This window comes from Pelobates fuscus, chromosome 2, assembly GCF_036172605.1.
Source record: "Pelobates fuscus isolate aPelFus1 chromosome 2, aPelFus1.pri, whole genome shotgun sequence".
NCBI lineage: Eukaryota > Metazoa > Chordata > Amphibia > Anura > Pelobatidae > Pelobates > Pelobates fuscus.
In genome coordinates this window covers 291,718,709-291,734,463 of record NC_086318.1, presented here as the reverse complement: position 1 = coordinate 291,734,463, position 15,755 = coordinate 291,718,709, and the positions used below count along the sequence as shown (strand labels likewise).

At 37.0% G+C, this 15,755-nt stretch overlaps 1 protein-coding gene across 20 annotated transcripts in view; it reads left to right on the top strand.

Moving 5' to 3' along the window:
* The window catches only part of AFDN (afadin, adherens junction formation factor), a 202,010-nt gene extending 191,365 nt beyond the window's left edge, over nucleotides 1–10,645 (top strand). For 14 of the 20 annotated variants that reach the window (XM_063443457.1, XM_063443456.1, XM_063443443.1 and 11 more), the window contains 2 exons: nucleotides 5,828–5,912; nucleotides 10,432–10,644. In XM_063443457.1, coding sequence (XP_063299527.1) covers nucleotides 5,828–5,912; nucleotides 10,432–10,573 — 227 coding nt within the window. In that variant the 3' untranslated portion in view covers nucleotides 10,574–10,644. Of the gene's footprint in view, nucleotides 1–5,827; nucleotides 5,913–10,431 lie in introns of all 20 variants that reach the window. The other 6 variants (XM_063443438.1, XM_063443439.1, XM_063443450.1 and 3 more) reach the window with 2 other exon arrangements.
* The last annotated feature ends 5,110 nt before the right edge of the window (nucleotides 10,646–15,755 follow it).

Sequence of the window (15,755 nt, the reverse complement as noted above, 5' to 3'; positions counted from 1 at the left end):
CGTGTTTGAGAGTTGTTCTTCTCCCTTGTTACAGCTGTTGACATAGACATCTATGCTTAGTTGACAGGTGAAGGGAGGGACTATATTTAAATGGATTTTTATTTTTTTATCTAAAGTTTGTTTGCCATGAGAGAAACACTTTACACATGAATTTCAACACATACGCACAGTTTCAGAAACATCTGTACTAGGTCTAAAAATGTGTTCTAACAAATAGAGGATAACCATTGTTATTCTTCAAGGACAGAAAATAAAGTCAAAATATTTTCGTACTGTTTTTTTTTTTTTTTTTTTAAATGTCGTAGACAAAATATGTTTTCCAGAACTCTAGACCATTTTTAAACTGAAATTTATGAGCGGTCACCAAATCTATCATATAGTGAAAAATGCCTGATTTAAATAAAACTGTAAAGATATGTAGTCCATAACCATTATTCATTTGATCCTTTATAAATAGTGACCAAAGCTGTTGTAGTGCAACTCCAGTAAAATTATGGCTCTCGGTTCATTATGGGAATATTATTTCAGCGGCACTTTGAGATCTGCCTTTGGGCCGCCACTACTTTACACTGTCAGTTTCTGTACTTTGACAGACATAAATGTATTTTAAAGGGATACTTAAAGTACTAGAACCACCAAAGCTTCTTGTATATTTTAAAGCACTCCATGTTTTTTTTAATTTACATTTATTTGTAGTTATTATAAGCCTATCTTCTCAGTCTTGTACACTATAGGGGAGAAACTATCCCATCCTATGCAAGATGTTTTTCTATTTATTAGGTCTATTCATAATACATTTAGAGCATGAACCATCACTTCTAAGGACTTTTAATATTATGTTTACTTATCCCCTACATCGAACATCTAATTCTAAAAAAAAAGAGAACCTAAATAAAGAGTAACTTTATTATTATTATTATCGCCATTTATATAGCGCCAACAGATTCTGTAGCGCCCTTACAATATTATTATAGGGGTATTTAACTATAAATAGGACAATTACAAGAAAACTTACAGGAACAATAGGTTGAAGAGGACCCTGCTCAAACGAGCTTAGTCTATAGGAAGTGTGGTATAAAACACATTAGGACAGGAAATGGCAATCAAATAAGGTGGGACTGAAGCAGAGCTGGAGGAGAGAGTAGAGTGCTGCCCTTTAGGAGAGAGCAGGAGACAGGTAAGTAAGGTAGAGGTTACTCTGGGAGGCCATAAGCTTTCCAAAAGAGATGGGTTTTAAGGCACTTTTTTAAAGGATTGAAGACTAGGGGAGAGTCTGATGGGGGTAGGCAGGCTATTCCATAGTAAGGGAGCCGCCCACGAGAATTCCTGCAAGCACGAGCCGTACGGGTGCGAGCAGCGGACAGGAGAAGGTCACGGGCAGAGCGGAGGGACAGAGAAGGGGCATTCCTATGGATCTGTGAAGAGATATAAGAGGGGCTAGAATTGTTCAGTGCTTTATATGTATGGGTTAGCACTTTGAATTGACTCCTATAGGATACAGGATTCCAATGTAAGGACTCACAGAGGGGTAAGGTGTGAGAGGACCGACTAGAGAGGAAAATCAGTCTGGCGGCAGCATTCATTAGACTGTAGTGGGGCAATACAGCTTTTGGGAAGAACAATCAGGAGAGGGTTACAATAATCCATGCAGGAAATTACTAGAGCATGGACAAGCTCCTTAGTAGCATCTTTCGTAAGAAAGGGGCAAATGTGGGCTATATTTCTAAGTTGGAATCTATAGGGTTTGGCAGCATAATGGATGTGAGGCTCAAAGGTAAGGCCACAGTCAAGTATGACGCCAAGACAGTGCGCTTGCAAGGATGTACTTATGTGGATACCACTAACTTGAAAGGAGAGAGAGGATGATCAGTATTACGAGGAGGAAAGACAAGGAGTTCAGTTTTAGAGAGATTGAGTTTCAGAAAGCGTGAGGACATCCAGTCAGAGATGGAAGAAAGGCAAGCAGTGACACGTTGCAGGGCAGCAGGGGAGAGGTCCGGGGAGAAGAGATATATCGGAGTGTCATCAGCGGACAGGTGGTAGTGGAATCCAAAAGAGGCAATAAGTTAGCCAAGAGAGGCAGTATAACGAGAAAATAGAAGGGGACCAAGGACAGAGACAGGACAAGGGGAGGAGGTGTCATTATAAAAGAAGACGCTGAATGAGCGTTGGGAGAGATAAGAAGAAAACCACAAGAGGACAGATACCGAGTGATTGAAGAGTTTGAAGAAGGAGAGCATGATCAACGGTGTCCAAGGCAGCAGAGAGGTCAAGAAGAATTTGTATGGAGTAGTGGCCTTTGGATTTAACTGCGATTATGTCGTTAGTAACTTTGATAAGAGCAGTCTTAGTAGAGTGGAGCGGGCAGAAGCCAGATTGAAGAGGGTCAAGGAGAGAGTTGGAATTGAGGAAGCGAGACACACGGACAAAGACCAGTCTTTCCAGAAGCTTTGAGGAAAAAGGGAGCAGGGATATGGGACGATAGTTAGAGGGGAGGGCACGGGTCGAGGTTTTTTTTTTTTTTTCCAGGATAGGTTCTACAGTGGCATGCTGAAGGTCAGCCGGGACAATGCCAGAAGAGAGAGAGCAGTTGAAGATGTGTGTTAAGGAAGGCACATGGCAAGGGGAGAGAGATCTGATGAGGTAAGACAGGATGGGATTGAGCGGGCAAGTGGTGGGGCGAGAGGAAAGGAGAAGCGCAACCACCTCTTGTTCAGTAGCTGGGGAGAAAGTCTGAAGGGTAGGAAAGGCATATTCTACGTGTGGTTTAGATATAGAACGGCAAGGTGGGGAGACTTCTTTCCTTAGCTGTTCAATCTTGTCAGTAAAGTAGCATGCAAAGCATTCGGCTGTAAGGTTAGTTTGAGGGTGGTCCCAGCAGGGTGAAGAAGAGAGTTAAAGGTGTCAGAGACGTCTGGGATTGTGGGAGCATAAACTAATGAGAGGAAAAGTATGACTTTTTGGCAAGGGCAAGGGCTGCGTTATATGAATACAATATGAATCTATAATGGAGAAAGTCTGACTGAGTGCGAGACTTTCTCCAGGAGCGTTGAGCACAATGGGAGCAACTTTAAAGATATCGTGTTGATTTAGTGTGCCATGGTTGGGGGTGTGTCCTCCTCGAGGTGCATGTTTGGAGTGAGGCTGCAGCGTTCAAGGCACAGGTGAGGGTAGTGCTCCATGTGGAGATGGCCAGTGAGGGACAGGAGAGGGAAGGGATGGATAGCAGTTGTGAATCAATACCAGCTCACAGCTGCTTGAGGTCAATAGAATTAAGGTTCCTTCTGAGTTGAGGGGGGTTAGGCTGAGGTTGTTTGGGTGAGGGGATACTCGAGAGCAAACAATAAGAGGTGGTGATCAGAGAGAGGAAATGGGGTGTTGCAGATATTACTGTACATGCATAAGAGAAAATGAGGTCAAGTGTATTGCCAGCTACGTGGGTGGGAGAATTGGCCCACTGCAATAGCCTGAGGGAGGAAGTAATTAAAAGTAGTTTAGAGGCTGCTGAGGTTAAGGGTGGGTTAATGGGAATATTGAAGTCCCCAAGAATTACGAATAGAATATTAGAAGAGAGGAAGTAGGATAGCCAGGCAGCAAACACTATGGATAAGTAGTCTGAAACACACAGAAAAAACATGAAATACTCAAAAACAGATCATAAACTTACCTCCATTCAAAATAGTGTAGTGAATAAATACAAATTTAGTGGATAAGGACAGACTATTATATTTCAATGGAACAATGTAGATCAGGGCACACCTGATGGTTTCTTCAGCAGGTATACAGCATGTGGTTTTGAAAATGTATGTACCAGGGCCAGCTGCCAAGGTGTCAGATAGGTCCTTGTACTTTTAGGCAACTTAAAGGGACACTAAATGTACCAAAATAACTTTAGCTTAGTGAAGCAGTTTTGGTTTATAAAGTCTCACTGTTCAATTCTCTGCCATTTAGGAGTTAAACCACTTTGTTTATACAGCTGTAGTCGCACCTTCCTGCTTATGACTTACACTACCTTCCTAAACACTTCATGTGAAGAGAGATTTAAGGTTTAATTTTCCTTTATTTCAAATTAGATTTAATTTAGAATTTGTCATCTCTTGCTTGAATAACCTTCTAGATGCTTTCTTGGAACTACATTTTAATTAACACACACACACACACACACACACGCACACGCTTTTTGCAGCGAGAATGTACTGTCCTCATATTACTAGCCCAAAGTCTGCTTGTCACAGCAGCTAAAGAAAGATATGCTGTGAGGTGTGGATAGCAAACTACAAAAAATATAACCTATTTACATCAAAGCTAGCTAACTACAATTTTTTTTAAAATTATTTCTTATCAACAAAGTTTAAAAAAATATTTTTAAAAATTGCAAACTAGACCTTAATTCTGCAGATTCATTGCTGTTCAAGAAATATCCCGTCCACCTGGAATATGGAGAAGGAACAGAAACCCATCAAGAATCATTAATAGGTTTACTCTTCTTAACTCTAAATTTCTAGCCCCTACCATGTTTGTACTCCGAAACAAATCACCTTGCTAAGACTTGAAAATGCATCTCTGTTTATGTGTGAATTATGAGTATTTAAGTGCAAATCTATAGAAACCATTAAACAGTGTAGATTCTGGTCTACTTAGGGTGCACGGACCCTGATTTCGCCCATAGCCAGCAGCACAGAAAAATCTAAATATCCAGCATAAACCTTTAAATTCGAAGATCCTTAAATAAAGGCTCTGTAGATTTAAAGGTTTGTGCTGGACATTTCAGTGTGTGTGTGTATATATATATATATGTATGTGTGTGTGTGTGTGTGTGTGTGTGTGTGTGTGTGTGTGTATATATATATATATCCTGTAATGTGTGACCTTGAATAGTTTGGGGAATTACTGTAGATACACACTTTAATATCTATTTGGTGGTTCTCATCACCTGAAACGTATGTGTGGCAGGGCATCTAAGGGCAGAATGTTGCCTTTTTTATACAGTCATTTTACTCCTACTTTAAATACAGAAGTAACTTACAATAGAATTTTAAAAACTTAATTTTGTTTTGTTACTACCTCTAGTATTGTGGGAAATATTTATTTTATTTTATTGAGCGTAATTGATAAATAAATGTATTTATAAATAATATTCAGGCCATGTCGAATTCGGGCCATGTTGTGGTTGTCATAATAAATATGGTTGTGGCACAAACCTAAATCCTCCAACTGTAGAGCCAATCTGCCACAAAGATACAAAATGCAAGTGGGAGGATATAGTCTACTAAGTGAACATGCTTGGAATCATCCTGATATGACTAAAATCATAAGGGCACATGTAGAGAGGATATAGTCAAAAAAATAGAACTTGAGAGATGTCAGCGCTGTTCAGGTTAGAGGCTCAGTTCAAGGTCGTTCCTGGCACAAATGGTGTGTGTGGTGGATCTTGAAAATAAAGAAGACTTTTTTACTTCAAAGTCATACTAAAGATTCTAGAGGTTTACAAGTCTTTACTTGTGTTGCAATATATTAATTCAACTCTAAAATTAAAATTTTAATGTAGTTATATTATAACCTAAAAGTACTTCATTTTATGTTAATAAATCTGATATTTCCCATTTTAATTAACTGAAGCATGCATTGCTGGTATTTTATGGTAGCTAACATGCTTGCTTTTGTTGGTGTTCTACGTACATGTAATGGCTTTTCATAAAGTAAATTTATACTTTGGTAATTGTGTAAAATTTGCACCACTTTCTCTCTCTTACTCTATACACAGACACAATAACAATAAGAAAGTTGAAACTATTTGCATAACCTTCTGCTAAATCATTTTTATCAGGACAAAACTCTTACACTGGATCAACAGGTGCAATAGCTGGAAGTAATGAAGTTTATAAGGACCCTAGAGACAAACGATTGAAAAGGTAAATAAAAAGGACTGTTCAAGACACAGGAGAGATCTTGAATATATGTGTGGGACTATGCAACATATACCGTGTTTTTTTTACTAATCTGTGAATTCGAAGTGAATTTCAAATTAAGGATAACAATAGCCAAACTGGCAACTTTCTCTGTCTGTTATGCTTTCTGTTTGGCTATTTTAGTAAATAACCCTGATAGTAAATTGTACAATTCGGGAAGATGAACTACTTGATTTCCTTAAAAAAAAATTAAAACGTGACGACCTACTGCTCAGGGTTTTCTTTTTTCCTGTCTGCGCTAATCTCAAAATAGTGAGGGGAATACAGTTTAATTTAAACACAGATACTGTAAGAAAATGTTTTAAAACGTAACATTGGTTGCTAACCACTTTAACTCCTTAAGGACCAAACTTCTGGAATAAAAGGGAGTCATGACATGTCCCACATCTCATGTGTCCTTAAGGGGTTAAAATCGATAAATGCTATAGTGCAAAAAAAAAACTGGCACAATTAGAGAGAATTCCTGCGAGTGATTACTCTTATTAAGCTTGTAAACCTCTAAATGCTGTATGCCAAATCATTGCAAATGTATTACTTTTGTATCAACATTTGTATGCTTTCTTTAATTTGAATGAGACCAAGGAAAATCTTTGAATAAGCCACCTTGCCTCCCACCATTTCTAATCCAGTACCTATCCACGTTTTGAAGGAACTCAAAAGAAGTAAATTTCAGGTTATTGAAGCGGCTATGGTGGCTGCAGTCCCTTAGTTCTATCCTTCCATTCATACTTATAGCAGCGCTGTCACCATATGGGGACTTGGCAAAATCTGCAAAGATACCAATGGTGACATCACTGCTTGATAGCCAGTCTCCTGGGGGGCATGCAAAGGTTAGTACTACTTATCTGAACCTGTCCTTCACGGGCTCTGTCATTTTTTAGTGGAGGATCCTGCGAGACCATGAGATCCTCAATAGATAGAGCTAATTTTCCTGCAGCCGCCACTGGTGAAGGCTGGGGGTTTGACACTTCTTGGCTGTAGTATCTCCACCCAGAGTCATGAATGTCAAGTGTAGGAAATGTACTGATACAAAGTAGTCCCTGAGCAGCAATGGGCAACTATGATCGCTGCGAGTGTCAATAGACCGTTTTCAGCCTGTCACAGCGTATATTGCCGGGTATGGATAGAAGGAAGTGTGTAAACTGTCCTATTTTTTTATTATTATTTATTTAAAATTAAACTTGGTCATTTGTATGTATTATTTTTAATGTGTACATATGTGTGTGTTGTTTTTTTTTTTTTTTTTTTAATGCACACATAGGAGTGCATCTCCTAGCTCAACCTTGCTGGTTGAAAGCAATCATCTTTAAATCTTTTTTCACTGGCACAGTTTATCAGACGAACAAATATGCAGGTATTAAATAGCTAACCTGTGTTCACAAATCCTGGAGACAGGTGCAAGTCCTGGGTGTTACAGGGAAGGTCTATCTGCCAAGTTGTGACAGTGGGAAGAGTGTGGGCATGAAGGGGTTAATAAGCCTCTATCTTTTCCTCCTCTACAAAGTCATACAGTGATACCAAATTAACCCAACAAATGCTGCCTACACTATACTACGCTGCCGCAACCCAAGAACTTTCAATAAGGCTATCTTGGGTTACCCAAATTATACTTAAATCAGCTCTGTCATGTTTTTGGGTCTCTACGTAATTTGCAGTGAGGTAGTCGCAAGCACCAGTTACCGGACCAAAGGTTTCAGGAAGCGCCTCTAGTGGCTGTCCCACTGGAAGCAGACTTAGTGCTGCAATGTAAACATCTTCTGTGTTCTATGAAAGCAGTTTATTTGGAAATTCAATGTTTAACAATGAGCTGAAGTGGTCTGGGTGCCTATAGTGTCCTTTTAATGTTTTAATAACAAAAAGGCAAATGTTATACAGTGCTAAAATTACATAAAAACAAAATACTGTTCTTAAAATAAAATGGGACTTAAATAAAACACAAAACTTACACAAATATCCCTGATTTCTGATGTTGACCAAAATACATTTCAAAAAAGTTAAATTTGATCTGTGCTGGCATTCAGTTATATACCTGAATAATATTCTTAGGAGAGAGTGATGATTCTGATGAAGGAGTGTTAAAGGGATTCTCCAGTGCCAGGAAAACATATATTTGTTTTCCTGGCACTGCAGGACCCTGGAGTGCCCCTCTCCCTCCCACCCCCCATCCCAACTTGCTGAAGGGGTTAAAACCCCTTCAGTGACTTACCAGAGTCCAGCGCCAATGTCCCTCAGTGCTGGTTGGGCTCTGCCTACTCTCCTCCCCCGCCGGTGTCAGACGGCAGTGGAGACCTAATGTTCATGCGTGGCAGTGGCCGTGCATGCATATTAGACCTCCCCAAACGAAAGCATTATTCAATGCTTTCCTATGGGGATTTCAGCGACGCTGGAAGTCCTCACATAGCGTGAGGATGTCCAGCATCGCATAACACTAAGAACACGGAAGTCCCTCTAGTGGCTGTCTGATAGACAGCCATTAGAGGAAGACTTAAAGGACCACTCTAGTGCCAGGAAAGCATACTCGTTTTCCTGGCACTAGAGTGCCCTGAGGGTGCCCCCACCCTCAGGGACCCCCTCCCGCCCGGCTCTGGAAAGGGGAAAAGGGTTAAAACTTACCTTTTTCCAGCGCTGGGCGGGGAGCTCTCCTCCTCCTCTCCGCCTCCGTTCCTCCCCGTCGGCTGAATGCGCACGCGCGGCAAGAGCTGCGCGCGCATTCAGCCGGTCGCATAGGAAAGCATTCATAATGCTTTCCTATGGACGCTTGCGTGCTCTCACTGTGATTTTCACAGTGAGAATCACGCAAGCGCCTCTAGCGGCTGTCAGTGAGACAGCCACTAGAGGAAAAAGGGGAAGGCTTAACTAATTGATAAACATAGCAGTTTCTCTGAAACTGCTATGTTTATAAAAAAATTAGTTAACCCTAGCTGGACCTGGCACCCATACCACTTGATTAAGCTGAAGTGGTCTGGGTGCCTAGAGTGGTCCTTTAACCATGCAAGGTAAATATTGCAGTTTATGAAAACTGCAGTAATTACACTTGCAGGGTTAAGGGTAGTGGGAGTTTGCACCCATACCACTCTAATAGGCACAAGTGGTCTGGGTGCCTGGAGTATCGCTTTAAAGATGGCTGCCCACCAAGATTAAGATATGAGTGTTCTTAATTATAAACAAATGAAGATATATGTGAGCATTTACTTTAGGAACTGAGGAATTAATTATTTTAAAGCAGAGACAGCTTTCAATTCAATCTAAGCTTTATTTAATAATTTTATCTAATGGTTTATTTTCATAGGGTTTAGAGGGGCTTAGAGCATACCGTTAAAGGAACATTAGACATTGTTGCTGTTTCATCTCATTGAAGGGCCTACAGATAGCCTTGTTTTTGAATGGTTTAATATTAAATATGTCTCTGCAATTTTGTCCCCTCTGCTTCTCAGACTGAGGAAGCATCAGCATGTGCAGCAGTGGGCAGTTGTGATTGGCTGAGAGTGTCAGCTGATTTATCCCAACCTGTTATAGCTGCCATTGCTGGTATGAATCGGTGTGGTTAAGGAAGCGTGTAATTGCTCTTTTCTCTACCGACTGTGGGTAACCAGGGACTAAACTTGAGTGTTAAAATATGAACAAATTGCTCAAGTGCTCTGATATTCGTTGCTATGCAAGACTCATGAGCAACCCAACCCCCCTACCCCCCTCGCTTTACCCTACCGGGTCCATGGTATACCCCCAATTAAGCTCCTACAAATGAGAGGGGGCGACCCCATAAGTGATGCCTCTACCTAAAAATATCACATTTTGGTTTACAATACTACTATGAGGATACTTCTCAGAAGTTTACTTTCCCTTATACTAAAAACCTCATCCCACACTTACACACATGGCACAATTCGCACGTCCCTTTGTCTCTACCATGTTGCGGTGTGCTACATACCATTAACACCTTTATGCTTACTATGACCTATGTATAAGAATAAAAAATATGAACAAATTGTTTAATACTGAATATAAGCTGAAAAAAGACAACTCCATCAGGCAACATTTTATACATCTAGTTTTCTGTTAATCCAAAAGAAAACAAAAAAATAAAGCTATTTGCAAATTCTACTTCAGCAAGTGTTTAAGGGCCCCAGAGTATTTCTTTAAAAGGTTACTCCAACCATCATCACCTCTTCTGCTTTTTGAAGTGGTCATATTGGTTGGAGTCTGAATGTGCAGTTTTTCTGCTTCAAACTGCTTGTGTACATCCACCTGATTTGTGTATTAATATTTGGTTTCATGGCTACGATTTCTTAACTCTAACTTGATTCTCGTCGTCTCACTCCCCCTCCCCTCCTAACAAGGGATTCAACACCCTACGCCATGATTTGCATTTTACCATTCCTGCTAAGTTTTGGAATGTTGCATGAAATTGTACTTACTAGACATTTTGCACATATTAACATTTATTTTCCTTTTCACCATACAGTCAAGATGGAGATCTGGCACCACCAGAGAGCCTAACATTTAAGGAAAGACAACGTCTGTTCTCCCATGGTCAAGATGTATCGAACAAAGTAAAAGCTTCAAGGAAGCTAATGGAACTGGAAAATGAGTTAAATACGAAATGATTGAAGGCACCTTATGGAATCTTAGAAAACACTTTAATAAAAAAAATCAAATCGAGGGACTTGGGTTTAGGAAAGAAATGTGTTAAAGGGACGAATATATATATATATATATATATATATATATATATATATATATATATATAGTGATTTTATCAATCATTTATTCTGAGACTGTTAATTCAAAATTAGATTAATAATTGCAAGAAAATGATTTACTTCCTTCACATGTGACATTTGGTTTGTTCAGCAGAAGCACTACAGAATAGGGTTTCACTACAAAATGCGGCATTAATTGCATAAGCTGCATAAAAACAACTGTTAAAAGTTGGAGACATGAGGACCCAATGAAATCCAATATTTTTACAGCAATTTTGCTTACACCAATAATACTCTAAACTACTCTTTGAAAGACTACTGATCCCTGCCTCATGGGGTTTAATGTCAAAGTATCTCTCAATCTTAAGCTGGATAGCATTCTCTACATGAAATGCAATGTATACGAACAACCCTTGTTCAAAATGTTTGTTTTTAAGCTTTTTCTGTTTGCATTTGTTGGGCCATATTGGTAGGATGTATTAATTGTTCCACTTTACTGAACTCTGCATTATTTAATACAAGTAGAGTAAAATTTAAATGACTAAATATGTCTTCCCAATGGCTTTATACAGTTTCTGTTTTTGCACATTTGTAAAAACTGCATATTATCTCTCCAAAGAGAATCCATAAAAATACTGGTTTTGTAATATAAAAGTTAATTTTATAAATAAAATATAAAAAATAAAAAAAAAAAATAATCTGCCACTCAATCCTTCTAAATTTATTAGAGGTACGTGGTGGGGTTTTTTTTTTTTTTGTGTCTCTATTCTAAGGAAAGCATATATATCTTTAACCAGATCTCCAAAGTGGACCATTTTAAAAACTATTATGTCAAGAGTTATACTACTGGATTAAGTTATATATTTAGTTTGGTAGAGACCTTGATATATACAGAACAGTTTAGGATTTTTAATTTTAGTGTTTTGAATTTTTGTAATGACATGATTATTGTTTTTCATCAACTCCTTATTTTATTTTATTTTTCAAATTCTTTAGATGACCATCATTTTAAACTTAGAGCACACATACAAATTGTAATTGAAATTGCTTAAAATCTAAAAAATAGTGATAGACGTAAGTATTACTGAGCCAAATTGCAGCATTGGGCATTTAGAGGAATACAGTTTTGCTACTGATATTTTTATTCCGGGTTACATTACAAGGGTTCATGAGTGATCTAATATTAATCTCCCTACGTCATAGAGGATTTCATTTAAGCACACTTTGCATTGATAACATTTTACACTGGGTATTTAGAATGAAAAACTTTTTTTTTTAATTTGTTTATTTTTATTTTTTTGCACTTTTATATTATATTCATTATTGTTTTCCTAATAATGTTTTTTTTTTTTTTTTTTTTTAACCCACCAGATTCGGGAAATATTTTTTATTTTTCCACTGTGTCATGTTTGAACAATTTAGTGAATTTTAAATGGTTTGTTTTTTCTTACCCAGCTTAAAGAAAGCTTATGATGTGGGATCTTCTCTAAAAACATATATTTGCAAAAGAGAGATGGGTTTTTTTTTTCTTGTTTTGAAACACAGTAAAAAGATTACATATTGTGCAGTTCAGATAATCCATTCACGTAACTTAAACAAAATTCTGATGTGCAAACTGGAAATTATATATTCGCGTATTACTTTTTAACTATACCAAAAAAAATAATATATATATTTTTTTCCTGGTTTGGTTATTTGCTTAAGCAAAAGGGCAAGTAAGGAAATGGCTACCAACATGTCCTATACAGCAATTGCAGCTTGCTTTGGACTGTACATCTTGCTCCAAAGAAGGCATTTGAACTATTTTTGTCTTTTTGGAAAGAGACTTGTGCAAAATGAGACTGAAATATATTATTAAGAAGACCCACTGATCATCTAGTCCTCAGTTCACAGTTAAAACATAGTGTGCTATCTATTTATCTTTCAGCCTTGTTGATTTTATAATCACTTGCTTTCTAGATTTTTCCTCACTATTTCCAGAAAATTTATTTTTGGGGTTTCAGTGTATCTGTACTATATTAAAACAGTGCTGAAAGAGGACACCTTTGAAATCCCTTAAACATACCTTGATTTTAGAAATTCACAATGGAGTGTTTTTTAGATGTGTACATTCTTTTGAACAGAGTCTTAAGTACAGTCACTGTTGAACACATCTCATTTGTATATTGTATCATAGAAAATGTTTATGAAGTACCCAGAGCGTCTCCTTTTTCTGTTTATGTAAGAAAAACATGGGCCTAGCCAAGCCTATCCTGACTACCTATTTAAAAAAAAAAAGAAAAAGAAAAAAAAAGCGGCGCACACTATAGTTCACATTATACCAGTTCATTTAAGTTCAAAGAGTTAAAAATGATTTTCATTGAGAATGCATATTGTTGCTGCTATAAAAATTTATTTTAAAAATTAAAATAAAAAATAAAAAAATCCCAAGATCAGATATGTCCATATGACTGATTCCTTGATAAACATAAAGATGCTTTTCATAATTGTGCATTATGTTATTGAAGACATTACAACTGCTGTAATTTTCAATTTCTACTGTATTTCACTTGTAACCTATTTTTAATAAAGTTTGTATGTATTTAAGTCACTGACTTTTTTGTTTATCTGTTGATTTTAATCAAAACATTGTTTGATCATGATTTACAATGTATGTGTATTTACAGACTGAGAAAATCTCACGCTAAAGTGATATAAATAAAACAAAACAAAAAAAATCAGCAAAGATTGCCTGCTTTTACCCTTGCAGTGCATGTGTTAGAATGGGAGACTGTCATTAATCTTGTGAAACTGTTTAGGCTTAGGTTACTGCTCTGCCTACCTAGCTTCTTCTAGTGCCACTCACACCAACTTTAAAGTGGGAGATAGATTGAAAGCTAATGTGAGCAAGACCTTCTTCATATCCCCTTTCTACAATTGTAAAGTTTTGCAGAATTTAGCAAAATAAAAAAATGATATCCTTTTAAATAATAGGTGGTTACTGATGTGCTTAACCCCTTCAGGACCGGCCTGTTTTTGCGATGTTTGTACGTTAAGGACCAGAGCAGTTTTAACACTTTTGTGGTGTTTGTGTTTAGCTGTAATTTTCCGCTCTCTCATTTACGGTTCCCATACAAGTTATATATTGTTTTTTTCACGACAAGAAGGGCTTTCTTTACATACCAGTATTTATATTATGTCATATATTGTATTTTAAAAAAATAATGAAATATGGTTGAAAAAAAAAAAAAAAACATGTTTTTGGACTTTTACTTGAAAAATCTTTTACTTATCTACAAAAGCTAATGAAAAAAACTGCTAAATAGATTCAAAATTTTGTCCCGAGTTTAAAAACACCCAGTGTTTACATGCTTTATTGCTTTTTTTTGCAAGTTATAGGCCTATAAATACAAGTAGGAAATTGCTGTTTCAATATATATATATTTTAAATGTATCAATAGTGACATTGTTACACCGTTATCTGTCATAAATCCCCGAAACACACCTAACATGTACATATTTTTAAAAGTAGACAACCCAGGGTATTTAAAATGGGGTATGTCCAGTCTTTTTTAGTAGCCACCTAGTCACAAACACTGGCCAAAGTTAGCATTTATATTTGTTTGTGTGTTAAAAATGCAAAAAACGCTAACTTTGGCCGGTGTTTGTGACTAAGTGGCTACTAAAAAAGGCTGAACATACCCCATTTGCAATACCTTGGGTTGTCTTCTTTTGTAAATGGTATGCCATCATGGGGCTAATTCTCATTCCTTGGCTACCATACGCTCTCAAAGGCAACCTAACCAATCTGACAAATTTCAATAAAAAAAAAAAAAAAGTAAAATCAAGCCTTATATTTGACCCTGTAACTTTCACAAACACTATAAAACCTCTACATGTGGGGTACTGTTATACTCAGGAGACTTCGCTGAACACAAATATTAGTGTATCAGAACAGTAAAATATATCACAGCAATAATATCCTCAGTGAAAGAGCCGTTTGTGTGTGAAAAATGCAAAAAACGTCACTTTCACTGACAATATCATTGCTGTGATATGTTTTACTGTTTTGAAACACTAATATTTGTGTTCAGCGAAGTCTCCCGAGTAAAACAGTACCCCCATGTACAGGATTTAGGGTGTCATAGAAAGTTACAGGGTTAAGCACAGTGCTAGCAAATTAAATTATCTGGACTTTTGGCCTGGGTTGGCAGGCAGGTCCCTCAAATTGCAATCATTAAAATTACTTAATTAGGTAAAAATATTACATAAATATGCACGTAGAATTTTAATATATATACATATTTATATATTTGACGTCTACGTGTATATTTATGAAATTATTAATGTAATTTTGTATGTGGACATATGTATATTTCGTATTATTTTTATTTATTTATACATAGATATATATATCATTACATTCTAAGTGTGTTTTGATATAAATATATATATCAATATCAAAATACTGTTAGAATAAAATTGAATATATATATATAATTTTTTTTAATTATTAAAAATTATTTTTATTTTTTGTTATTTATTTTTATTAACATATTATTTGTATTTTATAATAATATATATATATACCATATATATAGTTATTATATATATTGTATATATTCGTGTGTAATTTAAATATAAGTGTATTTTTATATTAATATACGTATATATAAATATAAAAATACACTTAGTGTGACATTATATATATGATACATATACATATATTATATATAGATATAATACATGTATATATATCATATATATATACACATATTATAATTTTTTTTACACTGATTTTTTTTTTTTACACTTTATTTTATGATTTTTCACTTGCAGGGAGACTGCCTGTCAGCACAGACAGTCCCCCTGCAGGCAGATACAAAGACCCCTATTGCGGTCATGTGATCGAGTGATCACATGGCCGTGGGGTCCTGATCTGCCGAGGGGGGACTGCCCGGGCAGACAGGCAGTCCCCCTGGACCGGGAGGAGAGCTGATCGCCGCCGTGGGACCGACGGCGATCAGGTAAGTTGCCCAAAACCGTTATGACGGTTCAGGACCGTCAGCGGTCCAAACGCACGTTTTACCGCTGACGGTCCTGAACC